The 19265-nt window shown below is 39.3% G+C and overlaps 1 protein-coding gene across 1 annotated transcript in view; it reads right to left on the bottom strand.

Moving 5' to 3' along the window:
• USP18 (ubiquitin specific peptidase 18) overlaps window positions 1-18781 on the bottom strand; it is a 31661-nt gene extending 12880 nt beyond the window's left edge. The window contains exons 1-3 of the mRNA XM_081060114.1: window positions 18519-18781; window positions 17388-17484; window positions 16245-16390 (exon numbers count right to left, since the gene is read on the bottom strand). Coding sequence (XP_080916240.1) covers window positions 16245-16390; window positions 17388-17484; window positions 18519-18576 — 301 coding nt within the window. The 5' untranslated portion in view covers window positions 18577-18781. The remainder of the gene's footprint in view (window positions 1-16244; window positions 16391-17387; window positions 17485-18518) is intronic.
• Between the last annotated feature and the right edge of the window lie 484 nt (window positions 18782-19265).

Here is a 19265-nt window from a genome sequence, read left to right as displayed (position 1 = left end):
GAAAGACCTCTTCCTATCAACATGTTGCAGAAGCCACTCCTGTAGATGTCTAGGAAGAGGAATAGTAAATCAGTAATAGCCATGAATAACCAAGGCAACAAGACAGCCCAGAAAGAAAGTGAAAAGTCTCCAGAAATGGAAATTAAAGATATGGAAATATGTGATTTAAATGACAGAGAATTCAAGATTGCAGTTCTGAAAAAACTCAACGAGATGCAAGAAAACACAGAAGGCAGTTTAATTAACTCAGAAACGCAATCAAAGAACACCATGAGCATTTTACGAAAGAGACTGGAATTTTAAAAAAGAACCAATAGAATTTCTGGAGATTCAGAACTCAATAGAAGAAGTCAAGAATGAAATAACCAGCTTAGGTAGTAGAGTTGACCAGATGGAGGAAAGAGTCGGTGACATCAAAGATAGAAACCTGGAAATGACACAGATGGAAGAAGAAAGAGACTTGAGACTTAAAAGAAATGAAGGAACTCTACAAGAACTTTCTGACTCTATCAGAAAGAGCAATATAAGAATAATGGGCATACCAGAAGGAGAAGAAAGAGAGAAGGGAACAGAGAATATATTCAAACAAAATGCTGATGAGAACTTCCCAAATTTGTGGACAAAACTGGATCCTCGAATCCAAGAAGCAAATAGAACACCTAATTACCTCAATCCCAACAGGCCTTCTCCAAAGCACATTGTATTGAAGCTGTCTAAAGACAACGACAAAGGAAGAATCCTAAAGGCAGCCAGGGAAAAGAAGACGGTAACCTACAAAGGAAAGCCCATTAGATTATCATCAGATTTTTCAGCAGAAACTCTACAATACAGGAGGGAGTGGAACCAAATATTCAAACTGTTGAAAGAGAGAAATCATGAGCCAAGAATAATATATCCAGCAAAGATATCCTTTAGATATGAAGGAGGAATAAAGACCTTTCCAGACATACAGAAGCTGAGGGAATTTTCTAATACACAACCTGCACTACAAGAAATACTAAAGGAAGCTATTTGACCACCATCAACAGGGACAATTTGTGGCAACCGAAACAGAAAAAGGGGGAGAGTAAAGGCCTGAACCGGAATATGGGAATGGAGAAAGTAAGCGTGCTGAAGAAAATGAAATACTCTAAATATCAAACTTTCTTTTACAGATCTTAAGGGTAACCACTCAAAAAAAAAATCCAGAACTGAAATATATAAAATAATAAAAGAAGAAACAGAAGAAAACATGATAGAATACCACCACACAGAAATAGACACCAAAAAGGCAAAGAAACAATGGAGACACAGCCTTACCAGAAAACTAAAGATAGAATGACAGGAAATCCTCACGTATTAATAATCACCCTAAACGTAAATGGACTGAACTCACCAATAAAAAGGCACAGAGTAGCAGATTGCATCAAAAAACTAAACCCAACCATATGCTGTCTCTAAAGACACATCTCAGATACAAGGATAAGCATAGACTCAAAGTGAAAGAATGGAAATTGACACTCCAAGCAACTGGTACCCAGAGAAAATCAGGTGTAGCCATAATGATATCAGATGAAACAGACTTCAGGATGAAAAAGATAACAAGAGACAAAGATGGACATTTCATAATGGTAAAGGGGACTATACAACAAGAAGACATAACAGTCATCAATATTTATGCCCCCAATCAGGGAGCACCAAAATATACCAAGCAACTACTAAAAAAACTAAAGGGAGAAATTGACCAAAACACAATTATACTAGGGGGCTTAAATACATCATTGACAGCTATTAATGGTGAAAAACTGAAGCCCTTTGCTCTATGTTAAGGAACACGACAGTGCTGTCCCCATCACCTCTGCTTTTGAACATAGTGTTGGAAGTCCTTGCCAGAGTAATCAGGCAAGAGAAAGAAATAAAAGGCATCCAAATTGTGGATGAAGAAGTTAAATTGTCACTCTTTGCTGATGACATGATGCTATATGTAGAAAACCCTAAAGATTCCACCAAAAAGCTATTGGAAACAATCAAGCAATACAGTAAAGTTGCTGGCTACAAAATCAACGTACAAAATTCCATTGCATTCCTATATACTAACAATGAAATCTCAGAAAAAGAAATACAAAAAACAATTCCTTTTGCAATTGTAGCAAAAAGAATAAAATACCTAGGAATAAACATAACCAAGGATGTGAAGGACCTATATACTGAAAACTATAAGACATTTTTGAAAGAAATTGAAGAAGACACAAAGAAATGGAAAGACATTCCATGCTCATGGATTGGAAGAATCAACATAGTTAAAATGGCCGTATTACCCAAAGCAATATACAGATTTAATGCAAACCCCATCAAAATCCCATTGGCATTTTTTAAAGAAATAGAACAAAAAATCATCAGATTTGTTTGGAACCAGAAAAAAACTTCGAATAGCCAAAGCAATCTTAAGAAAAAAGAACAATACTGGAGGTATCACACTCCCTGACTTTAGCTTGTACTACAGGGCTACAATAATCAAAACAGCATGGTATTGGCAGAAAAACAGACACATAGACCAATGGAATAGAATTGAGAACCCAGAAATAAAACTACATAAATATGGACAGATAATTTTTGACAAAGAAGCAAGAAACATACAATGGAGGAAAGACAGCCCCTTCAATAAATGGTGCTGGGAGAATTGGATAGCCACGTGCAAAAGAATGAAACTGTACTGGTATCTGTCACCATGTACCAAAATTAATTCAAAATGGATCAAAGACTTAAGCATAAGACTGAGACAATAAGCTGCATAGAAGAAAACATAGATACTAAACTTATGGACCTTGGGTTCAAAGAACATTTTATGAATTTGACTCCAAAGGCAATGGAAGTAAAAGCTAAAATATGAATGAGACTATGTCAAACTTAAAAGCTTCTGCACAGCAAAAGAAACCATTGAAAAAATAAAGAGGCAACCAACTGAATGGGAGAAGATTTTTGCAAACAGTGCCTGCGAAAAGGGGCTAATATCCAAAATACACAAGCAACTCATGAAACTCAACAACAAAAAAACAAACAACGCAATTGAAAAGTGGGCAGAGGACCTGAAGAGGTATTTCTCTAAAGAGGACATACAAAAGGCAAATAGACATATGAAAAAATGCTCAACATCACTAATCATCAGAGAAATACAAATAAAAACCACAATGAGATATCACCTCACCCCAGTCAGAATGGCTATCATCAACAAGACAAATAGTAATAAGTGTTGGAGAGGCTGTGGAGAAAAAGGAATCCTCATACATTGTTGGGAATGCAGACTGGTGCAGCCGTTATGGAAGGCAGTGTGGAGGTTCCTCAAAAATTACGAAGAGAATTACCATATGATCCAGCAATCCCTCTCCTGGGTATCTACCCAAAAAATCTGAAAGCATTTTTCTGTAAAGATGTATGTGCTCCTATGTTCACTGCAGCTTTATTTACAGTGGCCAAGACATGGAAACTATCAAAATGTCATTCGCTAGGTGAATGGATAAAGAAGTTGTGGTATATATATATGTATATACAATGGAATACTGTTCAGCTGTAAGAAAAGACAAAATAGGACCATTTGTGACAACATGGATGGATCTCGAGATTATAATGCTAAGCGAAATAAGTCAGACAGGAAAAGCAGAGAATCATCTGATTTCACTGATATTTGGTATATAAACCAAAAACAACAAAAGAACAAGGCAGTCAAATGAGAAACAAACTCTCTTAGACACAGACAATAGTTTAGTTGTTACCAGAGGGTAAGGGGGGTGGGGTGAGGGAAATGAGGGTAAGAGGGATCAAATATATGGTGATGGAAGGAGAAGTGACTGGGTGGTGAACACACAATGGGATTTATAGATAATGTAATACAGAATTGTACACCTGAAATCTATGTAACTTTACTAACAATTTCATCCCAGTAAACTTTAATTAAAAAAAAAAAAGAAAAAAAAAAGCAGAGGTGATAGGAGACAGCACTGTCGTGTTCCTGAACGTAGAGCAAAGGGCTTCAGTTTTTCACCATTAATTATGAGATTAGTTGAGGGCTTGTCATAGATGGCCTTTATTATGTTAAGGTATTTTCCTTCTATACCTATTTTATTAAGTGTTTTTATCATAAATGGATGTTATATCTTGTCAAATGCTTTTTCTGCATCAATTGATATAATCATGATTTTCGTCCTTTATTTTGTTTATGTGACGTATTCATGGATTTGCGGATGTTGAACCATCCTTGTGCCCCAGGGATGAACCCCACTTGGTCATGATGAATAATCTTTTTAATGTATTGTTGTATTCAATTTGCTTAAATTTTGTTTAGGATTTTTGCATCAGTATTCATCAGAGATATTGGTCTGTAGTTTTCTTTTTCTGTGTTGTCCTTACCAGGTTTTGGTATCAGGGTAATGTTGGCCTCATAAAATGAGTTAGGGAGTACTGACTCTTCTTCAATTTTTTGGAAGAGTTTGAGCAGGATTGGTAGTAGATCCTGTTTGAAGGTTTGGTAGAATTCAGTAGTGAAGCCATCTGAACTTTTGCTTTTGGAAAGGTTTTGGATGACGGATTCAATTTCTTTACTGGTGATCGGTCTGTTTAGATTTTCCAGTTGTTCATGGTTCAGCCTTGGAAAGCAATATGTTTCTAAGAACTTGTCCATTTCTTCTAGGTTATTGAATTTGGTGGCATATAGTCCTTCATAGTATTCTTGAATGATCCTTTGTATTTCTGTGGTGTTCGTGGTAACTTCCCCTTTTTCATTTCTGATTTTGTTAATTAGTGTCTTCTCTCTTTTTATCTTAGTGAGTCTAGCCAAGGGTTTTTCGATTTTATTAATTTTTTCAAAGAACCAGCTCTTTGTCACATTAATTTTTTCTATTGTCTTTTTGTTCTCTGTTTCATTGAGCTCTGCTCTGATTTTTGTTATTTCCTTTCTTCTGCTGACCTTGGGTTTCACTTGTTCTTCTTTTTCTAGTTCTTTAAGGTGTAACATGAGGTTATTTATTTGGGATTTTTCTAGTTTCTTGAGGTAGGTCTGTAATGCTATAAATTTCCCTCTTAAAACTGCTTTCGCTGCATCCCAAAAATTTTGGTAGGATATATTTTCATTGTCATTTGTTTCTATGTATCTTTTGATCTCTCCTCTAATTTCTTCTTTGATCCAGTCGTTCTTTAAGAGTATGTTGTTTAATCTCCATGTATTTGTTTTTTTTCCTGCTTTCTTTTCGCAGTTGATATCCAATTTCAAAGCCTTGTGATCAGAGAATATGCTTGGTATGATTTCAATCTTCTTTAATTTGCTGAGGCTGCTTTTATGCCCCAATATATGGTCTATCCTTAATAATGTTCCATGTATACTCGAAAAGAATGTATAGTCTGATGTTTTAGGATGAAGTGCTCTATATAGGTCAATTATGTCCTTTTCATCTAATGTGTCATTTAGGGCTGCTATTTTGTTATTTATTTTCTGTTTGGATGATCTATCCATAGCTGTCAATGATGTGTTTAAGTCCCCTAGTATAATTGTGTTTTGGTCAATTTCTCCCTTTAGTTTTTTTAGTAGTTGCTTGGTATATTTTGGTGCTCCCTGATTGGGGGCATAAATATTGATGACTGTTATGTCTTCTTGTTGTATAGTCCCCTTTACCATTATGAAATGTCCATCTTTGTCTCTTGTTATCTTTTTCACCCTGAAGTCTGTTTCATCTGATATCATTATGGCTACACCTGATTTTCTCTGGGTACCATTTGCTTGGAGTGTCAATTTCCATCCTTTCACTTTGAGTCTATGCTTGTCCTTGTATCTGAGATGTGTCTCTTGGAGACAGCATATGGTGGGGTTTAGTTTTTTGATGCAATCTGCTACTCTGTGCCTTTTTATTGGTGAGTTCAGTCCATTTACATTTAGGGTGATTATTGATACGTGAGGATTTCCTGTCATTCTATCTTTCGTTTTCTGGTAAGGCTGTGTCTCCATTGTTTCTTTGCCTTTTTGGTGTCTATTATTTCTGTGTGGTGGTATTCTATGATGTTTTCTTCTGTTTCTTCTTTATTATTTTATATATTTCAGTTCTGGATTTTTTTTTGAGTGGTTACCGTTAAGTTTATGTAAAAGAAAGTTTGATATTTAGAGTATTCCATTTTCTTCAGCACGCTTACTTTCTCCATTCCCATATTCCGGTTCAGGCCTTTACTCTCCCCCTTTTTCTGTTTCGGTTGCCACAAATTGTCCCTGTTGATGGTGGTCAAATAGCCTCCATTAGTATTTCTTGTAGTGCAGGTCGTGTATCAGAAAATTCCCTCAGCTTGTGTATGTCTGGAAAGGTCTTTATTCCTCCTTCATATCTAAAGGATATCTTTGCTGGATATATTATTCTTGGCTCATGATTTCTCTCTTTCAATAGTTTGAATATTTGGTTCCACTCCCTCTTGTCTTGTAGAGCTTCTGCTGAAAAATCTGATGATAATCTAATGGGCTTTCCTTTGTAGGTTACCGTCTTCTTTACCCTGGCTGCCTTTAGGATTCTTTCTTTGTCGTTGACTTTTGACAGCTTCAATACAATGTGCCTTGGAGAAGGCCTGTTGGGATTGAGATAATTAGGTGTTCTATTTGCTTCTTGGATTCGAGGATCCAGTTTTGTCCACAAATTTGGGAAGTTCTCATCAACATTTTGTTTGAATATATTCTCTGTTCCCTTCTCTCTTTCTTCTCCTTCTGGTATGCCCATTATTCTTATATTGCTCTTTCTGATAGAGTCAGAAAGTTCTTGTAGAGTTCCTTCATTTCTTTTAAGTCTCAAGTCTCTTTCTTCTTCCATCTGTGTCATTTCCAGGTTTCTATCTTCGATGTCACCGACTCTTTCCTTCATCTGGTCAACTCTACTACCTAAGCTGGTTATTTCATTCTTAATTTCTTCTATTGAGTTCTGAATCTCCAGAAATTCTATTGGTTCTTTTTTAAAATTCCAGTCTCTTTCGTAAAATGCTCATGGTGTTCTTTGATTGCGTTTCTGAGTTCATTAAACTGCCTTTCTGTGTTTTCTTGCATCTCTGTGTTTTCTTGCATCTCGTTGAGTTTTTTCAGAACTGCAATCTTGAATTCTCTGTCATTTAAATCACATATTTCCATATCTTTAATTTTCATTTCTGGAGACTTTTCACTTTCTTTCTGGGCTGTCTTGTTGCCTTGGTTATTCATGGCTATTACTGATTTACTATTCCTCTTCCTAGACATCTACAGGAGTGGCTTCTGCAACATGTTGATAGGAAGAGGTCTTTCTTTTGTTTTCCAGTACTTGTTGGTAGAAAGTTTTATTTTCTCTCTGACTGCAGCCTGTTTTTTTCCCTTCTCACGTGGTAGAGCTATGTTTTCTCTGCACTATTCCAGCTTCTCACACAATGGGGGGATTCCCAGGGAAACGGGCCTCTCCTCTGTTAATAGTTCACCTAGGTCACAGGGTGCAGCATCCATGTTGGTATTCGGAGAGCTTTTGAAGTTCCAAAACTCTCTCTGTACTTGATTCGGAGCCCGTATGTTTCAGCAGTTCTGTTTACTCCTGCAGGGATCCGCCCAGATAGGTGGGGCCAGGGGCAGGGTGAGTTGTGAGAGGTGGCCCAGAGCAATGGCGACGACCACCACCACTGCTGGTCCTCCTTCCACAGCTCCCTCCCCTTTGCCGGAACTAGTTGGGCTGCGAATCTGTGTCTGCGGTCCACAGTTCTGAGAACAGCAAATATCCTGTCCTTTTGATCTGACACTGCTACTTTATCACTTCTAGCGCTGGGCAGTTGGGGGTGGGGATAGCTCTGGGAGGGTAGAGAGGGGGCGGCTAATCTCAGGCTTCTGTTCGCCGCTTGGCAGTGAGGGTTAAACCACCGTTTTCAGCCTTCTTCCCTCAGTCTTTTCTCCAAGGTCTCTGCCTTGAGCGTTGGGTTCAGCCATGCTATATGCTGCCCCCTCAGCCCTGTGGGCTGTAAGCGGAGCCCTAGCAGTCCGAGCTCTTCCCTCTCCCACAGCTGCACTAGTTCCAGAATGCAGCGAGCTCGGAGCACTGAGCTAGGTCTGCATCTGCGCTCACGCAGCTCTGTCTCCGCACTTCTCCCCTGCTCCTGAGTTTCGCCCACCTTGAGGTGAATTTAATAGTGGGCCTCTTCGTCTTGCCTGTCTGCTGTGCAGGGAGTCCTTTGTGGAGTTATTGTTATTCAATTAGTTGTAAATTGCAGGGGAGCTTTACATAGGCTCACCTCACGCCGCCATTTTGATGACATCTTGGATTGTTTGTTTTCTCTATGTATATTTTGATCTCTCCTTTTATTTCTTCTTTGACCCAGTTGTTCTTGAAAAGTATGTTGTTTAATCTCCACATATTTCTGGTTTTCCTGCTTTCGGTTTGCAGTTGATATCCAATTTCAAAGCCTTGTGATCAGAGAATATGCTTGGTATGATTTCAATCTTCTTAAATTTGCTGAGGCTAGCTTTATGTCCCAATATAATGGTCTATCCTTGAGAATGTTCCATGTACACTACAAAAAAATGTATAGTATGATATTTTAGGATGAAGTGCTCTTTAAATGTCAATTATGTCCATTTCATCTAATGTGTCATTTAGGCTGCTATTTCATTATTTATTTTCTGTTTGGATGATCTATCCATAGCTGTCAATAATGTAGTTAGAACCCCTACTATAATTGTGTTTTGGTCAATTTCTCCCTTTAGTTTTTTTAGTAGTTGCTTGGTATATTTCAGTGCTCCCTGATTGGGTCATAAATATTGATGACTGTTATGTCTTCTTGTTGTATAGTCCCCTTTACCATTATGAAATGTCCATCTTTGTCTCTTGTTATCTTTTTCACCCTGAAGTCTGTTTCATCTGATATCATTATAGCTACACCTGATTTTCTCTGGGTACCATTTGCTTGGAGTGTCAATTTCCACCCTTTCACTGTGAGTCTATGCTTGTCCCTGTAGCTGAGATCTGTCTCTTAGAGACAGCATATGGTTGGGTTTAGTTTTTTGATGCAATCTGCTACTCTGTGCCTTTTTATTGGTGAGTTCAGTCCATTTACATTTAGGGTGATTATTGATATGTGAGGATTCCGTATCATTCTATCTTTAGTTTTCTGGTAAGACTGTGTCTCCATTGTTTCTTTGCCTTTTTGTTGTTGTCTATTATTTCTGTGTGGTGGTATTCTATGATTTTTCCATCTGCTTCTTCTTTTATTACAGTATATATTTCAGATCTGGATTTTTTTTTTGAGTGGTTACCGTTAAGTTTATGTAAAAGAAAGTTTGATATTTAGAGTATTCCATTTTCTTCAGCACGCTTACTTTCTCCATTCCCATATTCCGGTTCAGGCCTTTACTCTCCCCCTTTTTCTGTTTCGGTTGCCACAAATTGTCCCTGTTGATGGATATCTTTGCTGGGTACATTATTCTTGGCTCATAATTTCTCTCTTTCAATAGTTTGAATATTTGCTTCCACTTCTTCCAGGCTTGTAGCGTTTCTGTCGAAAAATCAGACAATCTAATGGGCTTTCCTTTGTAGATTATGGTTTCTTTTCCCTGGCTGCCTTGGGGATTCTTTCTTTGTTGCTGATTTCTGAAAGCTCTTCAATACAATGTGCCTGAGAAGGCCTGTGGGATTGAGTTAATTAGGTGTTCTATATGCATCTTGGATTCGAGGATCCAGCTCTTTCCACAAGTTTGGGATGTTCTCATTGACTCTTTGTTTGAATATACTCTCTGTTCCTTTCTCTCTTTCTTCTCCTTCTGTTATGTCCATTATTCTTATATTGCTCTTTCTGATGGAGTTAGAAAGTTCTTGTAGAGTTCTTTTATTTCTTTTATGTCTCAAGTCTCTTTCTTCTTCCATCCGTGTCATTTCCAGGTTTCTATCTTTGATGTCACTGATTCTTTCCTCCATCTGGTCAACTCTATTACCTAAGCTGGTTATTTCATTGTTCATTTCTTCTATTGAGTTCTTAATCTCCAGAAATTCTATTTGATTCTTTTTAAAAATTTCAATCACTTTGGCAAAATGTTCATTTTGTTCTTTGAGTGTGTTTTTAGTTCATAAAACTGTTTTCTTGCATCTTGTTGAGTTTTTTCAGAACTGCAATCTTGAATTTTCTGTCATTTAAGTCACTTATTTCCATATCTTTAAGTCCATTTGCTGGAGAGTTTTCACTTTCTTTCTGGGCTGTTGTTGCCCTGGTTATTCACGGCAATTAATGATTTATTGTTTCTCTTCCTAGGCATCTACAGGAGTGGGTTCTGCAACAGGTTGATAGGAAGAGGTCCTTCTTTTGTTTTCCAGTACATGTTGGTAGAATGTTTTATTTTCTCTCCAACTGTAGCCCTTTTTTCTCTGTAACACTGCATTGTTATGTTTTCTCTGCACTATTCCAGCTTCTCACACAATGGGGGGATTCCCTGGGAGACGGGCTTCTCCTCTGTTAACAGTTCACCTGGGTCATAGGGCACCGCATCTGTGTGGGGATGTGGAGAGCTTTTGAAGTTCCAAAGCTCTTCCTGTACCAGATTCAGAGCCTGTGTGTTTCAGAAGTTCTGTTTACTCCTGCAGGGATTCGCTCAGATAGGTGGGGACAGGGGCAGTGTCGGTTGTGAGAGGTGGCCCAGAGCAATGGCACTGACCACCACCACGGCCAGTCCGGCTTCCACAGATCCCTCCCCTTTGCTGGAACTAGTTGGGCTGCGAATCTGTGTCTGTGGACCACAGTTCTCAGAACTGCAAATCCTGTTCTTTTGATCTGTTCTTTTGATCTGACACTGCTACTGTTCCACTTCTAGCACGGGGATGGTGGGGGTGGGGAGGGTTCTGGGAGGATAGAGAGGGGGCAGCTAGGCTCACCGCCTAAGGCTTCCATTCTCTGCTTGGCAGTGATGTCTTAAACCACTGTTTTCAGCCTCTTCCCTCAATCTTTGCTCTGAGGTCTCTGCCGTGAGCGTTGGGTTCAGCCGTGTTATATGCTGTCCCCTCAGCCCTGTGGGCCATAAACAGAGCCCTAGCAGTCTGAGTTCTTCCCTCTCCCACAGCTATGGTAGTTCTGGGATGCACCGAGCTCGGAGCACTGAGCTAGGTCTGCGTCCTGCACCCGCGTGGCCCTGTCTCAACACTTCTCCCTTGTCTCCTCCCCTGCTCACGCAATTTGCCCACCTTTAGGTGAATTCAGTAGTGAGCCTCTTTATTTTGCTGTCTGCTGTGCAAGGAGTCCTTTGTGGAGTTATAGTTGGTCAATTTTTTGTAAATTCCAGGGGAGATTTCCAGAGGCTCACCTCACACCGCCATTTTAATGACATCACTCCCTCCTCTGCTTTTCAACATAGTATTGGAAGTCCTAGCCAGAGCAATCAGGCAAGAGAAAGAAATAACAGGCATCCGATTTGGGTATGAAAAAGTTAAATTGTCACTTTTGTAGATGACATGATGCTATATATAAAAAGAACCCTAAAGCCTCCACCTAAAAGCTATCAGAAACAATCAACGAATACAGTAAAGTTGTTGGCTACAAAATCAACGTAGAAAAGTCCACTGCATTCCTACATACTAATAATAAAATCTCATAAAAAAGAAATAAAAAAAACCAATTCCTTTTGCAATTGCAACAAAAAGAATAAAATACCTAGGAATAAACTTAACCAAGGTTGAGAAAGACCTATATTCTAAAAACTGTTAGATATTTTTTTAAAAGACATTGAAGAAGACAAAGAAATGGAAAGATATTCCGTGCTCATGGATTGGAAGAATCAACATAGTTAAAATGGCCATATTACCCAAAGCAATATACAGATTTGATGCAATCCCCATCAAAATCCCAATGGCGTTTTTTAAAGAAATAGAAGAAAAATCACCAGATTTCTTTGGAACCACAAAATACCCCAAATACCCAAAGCAATCCTAAGAAAAAAGAACAATGCTGGAGGTATCACACTCCCTGACTTCAGCTTGTACTACAGGGCAACTATAATCAAAACAGCGTGGTATGGCAGAAAAACTGACACACAGACCAATGGAATAGAATTGAGAATCCAGAAATAAACTCACATAAGTATGGACAGATAATTTTTGACAAAGAAGCCAAAACATTCAATGGAGGGAAGATAGCCTCTTCAATAAATGGTGCTGGGAGAATCAGAAAGCCACGTGCAAAAGAATGAAACTGGACTGCTATCTGTCACCATGTACCAAAATTAATTCAAAATAAATCAAAGACCTAAACATAAGACCTGAAACAATAAACTGCATAGAATAAAATATAGGTACTAAACTTATGGACCTTGGGTTCAAAAAGCATTTTATGAATTTGACTCCAAAGGCATGGAATTAGACGCTAAAATAAATGAATGGGACTATATCAAACGAAAAGGCTCCTACACAGCAAAAGAAATCATTGACAAAATAAAGAGGCAACTGACCAAATGGAAGACGATTTTTGCAAACAACGCCTCCTTTAAGGGGCTAATATCCAAGATATAGAAGGAACTCATACAACTCAACAACAAAAAAACAAACAACCCAATTGAAAGATGGGCTGATGAGCTGAAGAGACATTTCTCCAAAGAGGACATGCAAATGGCAAATAGACATATGAAAAAATGCTCAACATCACTAATCATCAGAGAAATGCAAATAAAAACCACAATGAGATATCACCTCACCCCAGTCAGAATGGCTATCATCAACAAGACAAATAGTAACAAGTGTTGGAGAGGCTGTGGCGAAAAAGGAATCCTCATACACTGTTGGTGGGAATGCAGACTGGTGCAGCCGCTATGGAAGGCAGTGTGGAGGTTCCTCAAAATATTACGAATAGAATTACCATATGACCCAGCAATCCCTCTCCTGGGTATCTACCCAAAAAATCTGAAAACATTTATCCATAAAGACATATGTGCTCCAATGTTCATTGAAGCTTTGTTTACGGTGGCCAAGACATGGAAACAACCAAAATGTCCTTCGATAGATTATTGGATAAAGCAGATGTGGTATATATATCCAATGGAATACTATTCTGCCATTAGAAAAGATGAAATAATGCCATTTGTGACAACATGGATGGATCTTGAGATTATAATACTAAGCGAAATAAGTCAGACAGAAAAAGCAGAGAATCATCTGATTTCACTGATATGTGTTACATAAAACTGAAAACAACAAAGTAACAAGACAAATGAAGAAGCAAAACCTCATAGACACAGGCAATACTTTAGTGGTTATCAGAGGATAAGGAGGGAGGGGGGGTGGTAGATGGGGTAAAAGGGATCAAATATATGGTCCCTTTATATTTTATCAAATATATGGATGGAAAGAGAACTGACTCTGGGCGGTTAACACATAATGTGATATATAGATGATGTATTACAGAATTGCACACCTGAAAGCTATGTAACTGTCCTAACACTGTCACCCCAATAAACTTTAATTTAAAAAAAGAAAGAAAATATAATGCACATGAAAACAAAAACAGAAACAAAACACACCCCACAGAATGGGAGGATATATTTGCAAATCATATATGTATCTGAAAAGGTATTAACATCCAGAATATACAGAACTTTAACTCAACAACAAAAATCAAATTACCTGATTCAAAAATGGGCAAAGGACTGGAAGAGACATTTTTCCAAAGAAGATATACAAAGGGTCCATAAGCATGTGAAAAGATGCCGAACATCACTAATCATTAGGAAAATGCAAATCAAAACTACCTCACATCCATTAGGACAGCTACTATCAAATGAAGCAGAAAACAGTAAGTGTTGACAAGTATGTGGAGAAACTGAAACCTTTGCACAGTTTGTAGGAATGTAATATGGTACAGCTGCTGTGTAAAATAGTACCATGGTTTCTTAATAAATTAAAAATAGAATTACCATATGATCCAGCAATTCTGCTTCTGGTTATATACCCAAAATAAGTGAAAGCAGGATCAAAGAGGTATGTGTACACATGATCAAAACAGCATTATTCACAACAGGTAAAACATGGAAGCAAGCCTAGTGTCCATCAATGGGTGACTGGATAAGCAAAACGTCACACACACACACACACACAAATACTATGCCGCCTTACAAAGGAAGGAAATTCTGCAATATGCTACAACATGAATGAATCTTGGGGACATTATGCTAAGTGAACTAAGTCAGTCACAAAAATATAAATACTGATGATTCCATCTATATGAGGTACTTAGAATAGTCAAAGTCATAAAGACAGAAAGTGTAATAATGGTGGTTGCCAGGGGCTGGGGAGAGGGGAGAATACGGAGTTGCTGTTTAATAGGTGTAGAGTTTCAGATTTACAAGATGGAGAGTTATGGGAATGGATGGTTGTGATGGTTGCAGAACAATGTGAATTATTTAATACCACTGAACAATACACTTGAAAATGGTTACAGTGGCTAATTTTATGTTAGGTGTATTTTGCCACAATAAAAAGAGAAAGAAAGAAATGAGCTTTCAAGCCATGAAAACACTTGGAGGAAACTTAAGTGCATGTTACCAAGTGAAAGTAGCCAACCTGAACAGGCTATGTACTGCATGATCCCAACTGTATGACATTCTGTAAAAGGCAAAACTATGGAGACAGTAAAAGGATAAGGTTGCCAGTGGTTAGAGAGGGAATGAGGGATGAATAGGCAGAATGCTGAGGATTTTTAGGGCAATGAAACTACTCTGCATGATAATAATAATGCATTATATGTTTGTCAAAATCCATAGAATGTACAATACCAAGAAGAGTGGACTCTAACAGAGAGTAAGGATTTGAATGAAAATGATGTATAAATTCAGGTTCATCTATTTTAACAAATGTACCACTCTGCTGCAGGCTATTGATAGGGAGGAGGCTGCATGTGTGGTGGTACAAGAAATGTCTGGACTTTCTGCTCAGTTTTACTATGAAACTAAAACTGCTTTAAAAAATAATCTATTAAAAAATGAACCACTATTGGTGGGAATGCAGACTGGTGCAGCCGCTATGGAAGGCAGTGTGGAAGTTCCTCAAAAAAATTACGAATAGAATTACCATATGACCCAGCAATCCCTCTCCTGGGTATGTACCCAAAAAATCTGAAATCATTTATACAAAAAGATACGTGTGCTCCAATGTTCATTGCAGCTTTGCTGGGTTTTGCTGTAATATTACAAGATATATTAATTAACACTAGTTTTACCAAGAATTTGGCTTATTCTGGGGAACATTTAATCAAGAATACCATTGCATAAAACATACACTCCTTTAACACGTAAAATGGATGAAGCCCAATAACGATGACAGAGAAGGTGGTCCCAGTATCCTCCATGCACAGGAGCAGCCATGGCTCCCAGTGGCCTGCTCTACTGAGGACCCCATCAGCTTTTGCCACTGAAGAAACCAGCACAGCCACCAGACACCCTGCAGATTTCACTGCTGAGGGGTTTGTGTTTGCAGATACCAGTACCTATGTCCCTCTGCACGATATTCCCATCTCCCAGAGCCCAAGATCCACAATGGAAACATGCTTTGGCCTCTGCAGCTGCACAGTGCACGGTGCCAGCTGGCCCCCACCACCAATCGCACACTCAAGGCTATCCCCTGAAGCTGTGCTCCTGCACTAGCTAGCCTGAATCCTGTCACCTCTTCCACTGCATGTGTGTGCCCCACAGCAAGCCCCTACCGTCGCATGAGTGCTTGCCAACAGCCAAGGCCCCACAGCTGCCGGTGGGACTGAATCCAACCTGACATCTGTCACTGACCTGCACTCTGTGAATATACTAAAACCCTCTGAATTGTACATTTTAAGTGGGTCAATTTTATGGTTATGTGATGTAGCTCTCAATAAAACAGGTTTTTTTAAACTAACTAATTTATGAGTTTTCTTATGCAGAATATGGTTTCTCCTTATTAATCCTTTATTCTGTTTTCCTGGAATTCTTTATCTGCATCTGAACTACCTCTGAGGACTCTTAGGCTTACTTATTCTGAGAGACAGAAAAACAGTGAGTGTGAAAATAACATATGCATAAATAATACCAATTCTGTGCCTGTAAAAATGTGGGCTTTTAAAAATATTTCAGATCTACATAAATGCTTCTCATATAAGGGGTCCATAGTCTACCTAACGTCCTTGTTCACTCATGACATTAATCCCTCCCCTTGTCCTCTCCTCTCACCTTCCCCACCTCCTTCCAACCTCCCACCTCCTTAAGAGCACTGGATCAGGAGCCAGAGCTAGGAGGACTGTCTTACATGGTACATCATGCTTCTGGAGACAGTAGACAAGCTCCATGGGTCGCACTGCTTTCTGTCGGCTGTCCTGCATCTTCTCCAGCAGCAAGAGCAGCTGGAAGGGGACATTTCTCCTCTGCTCTTCTACTCCCCTTGGCACTGTTATCCTGCCAAATAAGAACAATCACGAACCTCCTTATTCTTCTCAATGTTAAGTGCATATAGGAATCAACTCGAGGCAACTTTCAAAATCTCCATGTGCAGGCCACTCTTCACACTAAATCAGAATTTCTGAGGGTGGAACAGAATTTTTAAGTTTCCTGGATGATTTAACTGTACGGACAAGGTGGAGAACCAACATATGAGCAAATCAGCTATAGAGAGAAGCCTGCTGAGAGGGGGTCAGCACAACCGCTGCCTCGCCTCTCTCCCCATCCTACCGACAGTCACACTCAAATGAAGGGCAGATGCAGTAGGTCCTGGGCCCACAGCAAAGTGGCCAAACAGCACCATGCCCACCCTGAAGCTCTCTGAAATGAAAAAGCAGCACTCATCCAGGTCTTGGGAAGAAAGGGGAACAGGGAGGGATGTCAGTGCCTTTTGGCAACGATTTATTTAATTACAGGCATCTTTCAGTTGCCCATGCCAGTGGAAGGGAAAAAAATAGAAAGCACAGGGCAGAAAAGAATATACGATAAAGTACATACATACACACACACACACACCAGTGTTTTTTAAGTGTGTGTGTGTGTGTGTGTGTGTGTGTGTGTGTGTGTGTGTTTTGTTTGAGAAAAATCAATAGACTCATGCACCTACACACTGGTTTACTCCTCCTTTGACATTGGTCTAGTCCCAACTTCCTTTTAATCAAATCAGTGGCTGTGAATCCTGACTGCAGTTTTCAATCACTTCGGGCATTTTTTAAAAAACACCAATGCCTGGAGCCCACCCTAAACCAACTGAAACCAAATATCTGGGGGTAGGACCAGGCATTTTTTAAAACTTCTTAGATGATTAGAATGTGTAGTCCAGATTGTGCAGAACAAGACTTTTCTCTGGCAACTTTTGAAAGAACACTTCTAGAAGTTCAAGTCACTGTGACTAACTGAACATTCAAAAATGTAAAGTAATATACATGTTTACCAGCGTGCGTAATAGTCTCACCTCTTCAGTATCTGGGTGAAGCCCACATTCATAATGAATACCTGGATTAGGGAGTTAAGGCAGCAGGTCTGTCCAATGTTGTGTAAACCAACTGGGCCTATAAAGGAAGAGAAAAAAAACACTGAGGGAAGGCCGAGCTAAGGGATTTAACAAAAATCATGTTTTTCTAGAATCTACAAAGGACATGAAATCCTATAAAGTACTCTCAGAAGTACAAAGAATTCACTAAGGAGCTTGCAACAAATTCAGGAGGAAACATAAAGCATGAACCTCTGAAAAGTGAAAAAGCAATACAAGTTTTTATAGTCCATTAGGAAAAAAGAGATGTCACAAGAAATTGTATTACTCATTGTCAAATGAGTAGTACAAGCAATTGTAAGAACAAAGGAAAAGAGGAACATTACAGAAAGTGGAACTGGGAGAATTATGAGTTCCTTAGAGACTTGAGTCAGAATGGGCAACTATGGGCTCAAGGATGAAAGGAATTTCAGACTCCAGTGGAAAAGCCCTACTCAGTTCCTACCATATGGCTGGAGAAATCAAACCAAAGCTTTAGGGAAGATCCACTAATCTAAACTCGCTTTGAGAGGCTGTAAGCTAGAAGGAACTTATGACGAGGTGAGAAAACCAAAGGATAGCATTTCTCTAACCCACTAGCAACCAACCTCTCCTCTTCCAACCCAGACTTAGCTCTGCAGACCCCATAAGGTGAGTTATGTAAGTGGAGGAGGGGGAAGAGTATCACTAAGCTCAGGGTTTCTGGGGAAAGGATTTTGGTGTACATGAGATAGGGTAATAAGAATGTAAAAATCCAGGAATGGCAGGTAATCACAGATTTCCACTTGCCTCTAGATATACTAGCACACAGATATAACAACAAAGAAAGAAACTAATGCTGAGTGCTACTATATGCTGAACACTGGTTTAAAGCAGTTTCCACAGATTATCTCATTTATTCTTCCCAACAATCCTATGTGCTCAGTACTATGATTATTCCTATTTAAAGGAGAAGAAATGGAGACACAAAGAACAGGAGTCATTAACCACAAAGCTCTACAGCTTCAGAGTATAGTGGGTGAGCAAAGCATTTCTACACAGTCAAAAAGAGAAAGATGACAGGGAGGTAATGACCCTGAGGGCAGTCCCAGGCCGTGAAGCGTTCTGGTAGCTCATTCCTCTTCTTCTTCATGTTGCTGTTTTCTTCCTTCTTCTCAACAGGGTCTGTAGAGAACTGCTAAGACTCAGTTAGGACTGACTAGCAAATTTTCTCAGGAACCCAAACACTTGCCCATTAGTGATCACTCCAAAATTTCCAGACAGTTGGCTGGTCAGTCTTCAGGACTGCAGACCCCACTTCCAGGAAGAGCTCTCATGAGACAGCCTTGGTAGGACTTCTGTGAAAATACACCATAGGCAGTTAAGGATAAGAGAAGGAGAACAAGTATTCATGTGATCAGTTCTACTTCCAAACAGCCAAGTCTGGGAGGGAGATAAATGCTTGGAGAGACTGACTCAAAAAGCTCTGGGGCTAGAAAAGAGAACTAGGCTAGACACCCCCTCTCCTTCGTCCCACATGCCTCCATTTTTATTTTATCATAGTAGCCATATCTTCTTCCCTCCAAGTTCTTTATTCTGGTAAATGGCACAGCATTCACCAATAGGTTCAGACCAGAAGCCTAGTGTGTCCTTGCTCCCAGGCCCAAACAACCATTGAGGGCTGTTAAATTCTACTGCCTAAAGGCTGCTCACAAGAACTTTCCTTGCTATCCATGCCCTAACTTCCTGGTGGAAACAAGTAATATAAATGGAGCCACTTTAAAATGGAGTCAGTGCTGCAATCCCCGAGGAACTGCCTTGCGTGTTTTATGCCGTCAAAAC

The sequence above is a fragment of the Rhinolophus hipposideros genome, assembly GCF_964194185.1.
Source record: "Rhinolophus hipposideros genome assembly, chromosome: 9".
In the NCBI taxonomy this organism is placed as follows: domain Eukaryota; kingdom Metazoa; phylum Chordata; class Mammalia; order Chiroptera; family Rhinolophidae; genus Rhinolophus; species Rhinolophus hipposideros.
Note: the sequence above shows the minus strand (reverse complement) of the source record. Positions and strands in the feature narration are given on the sequence as shown.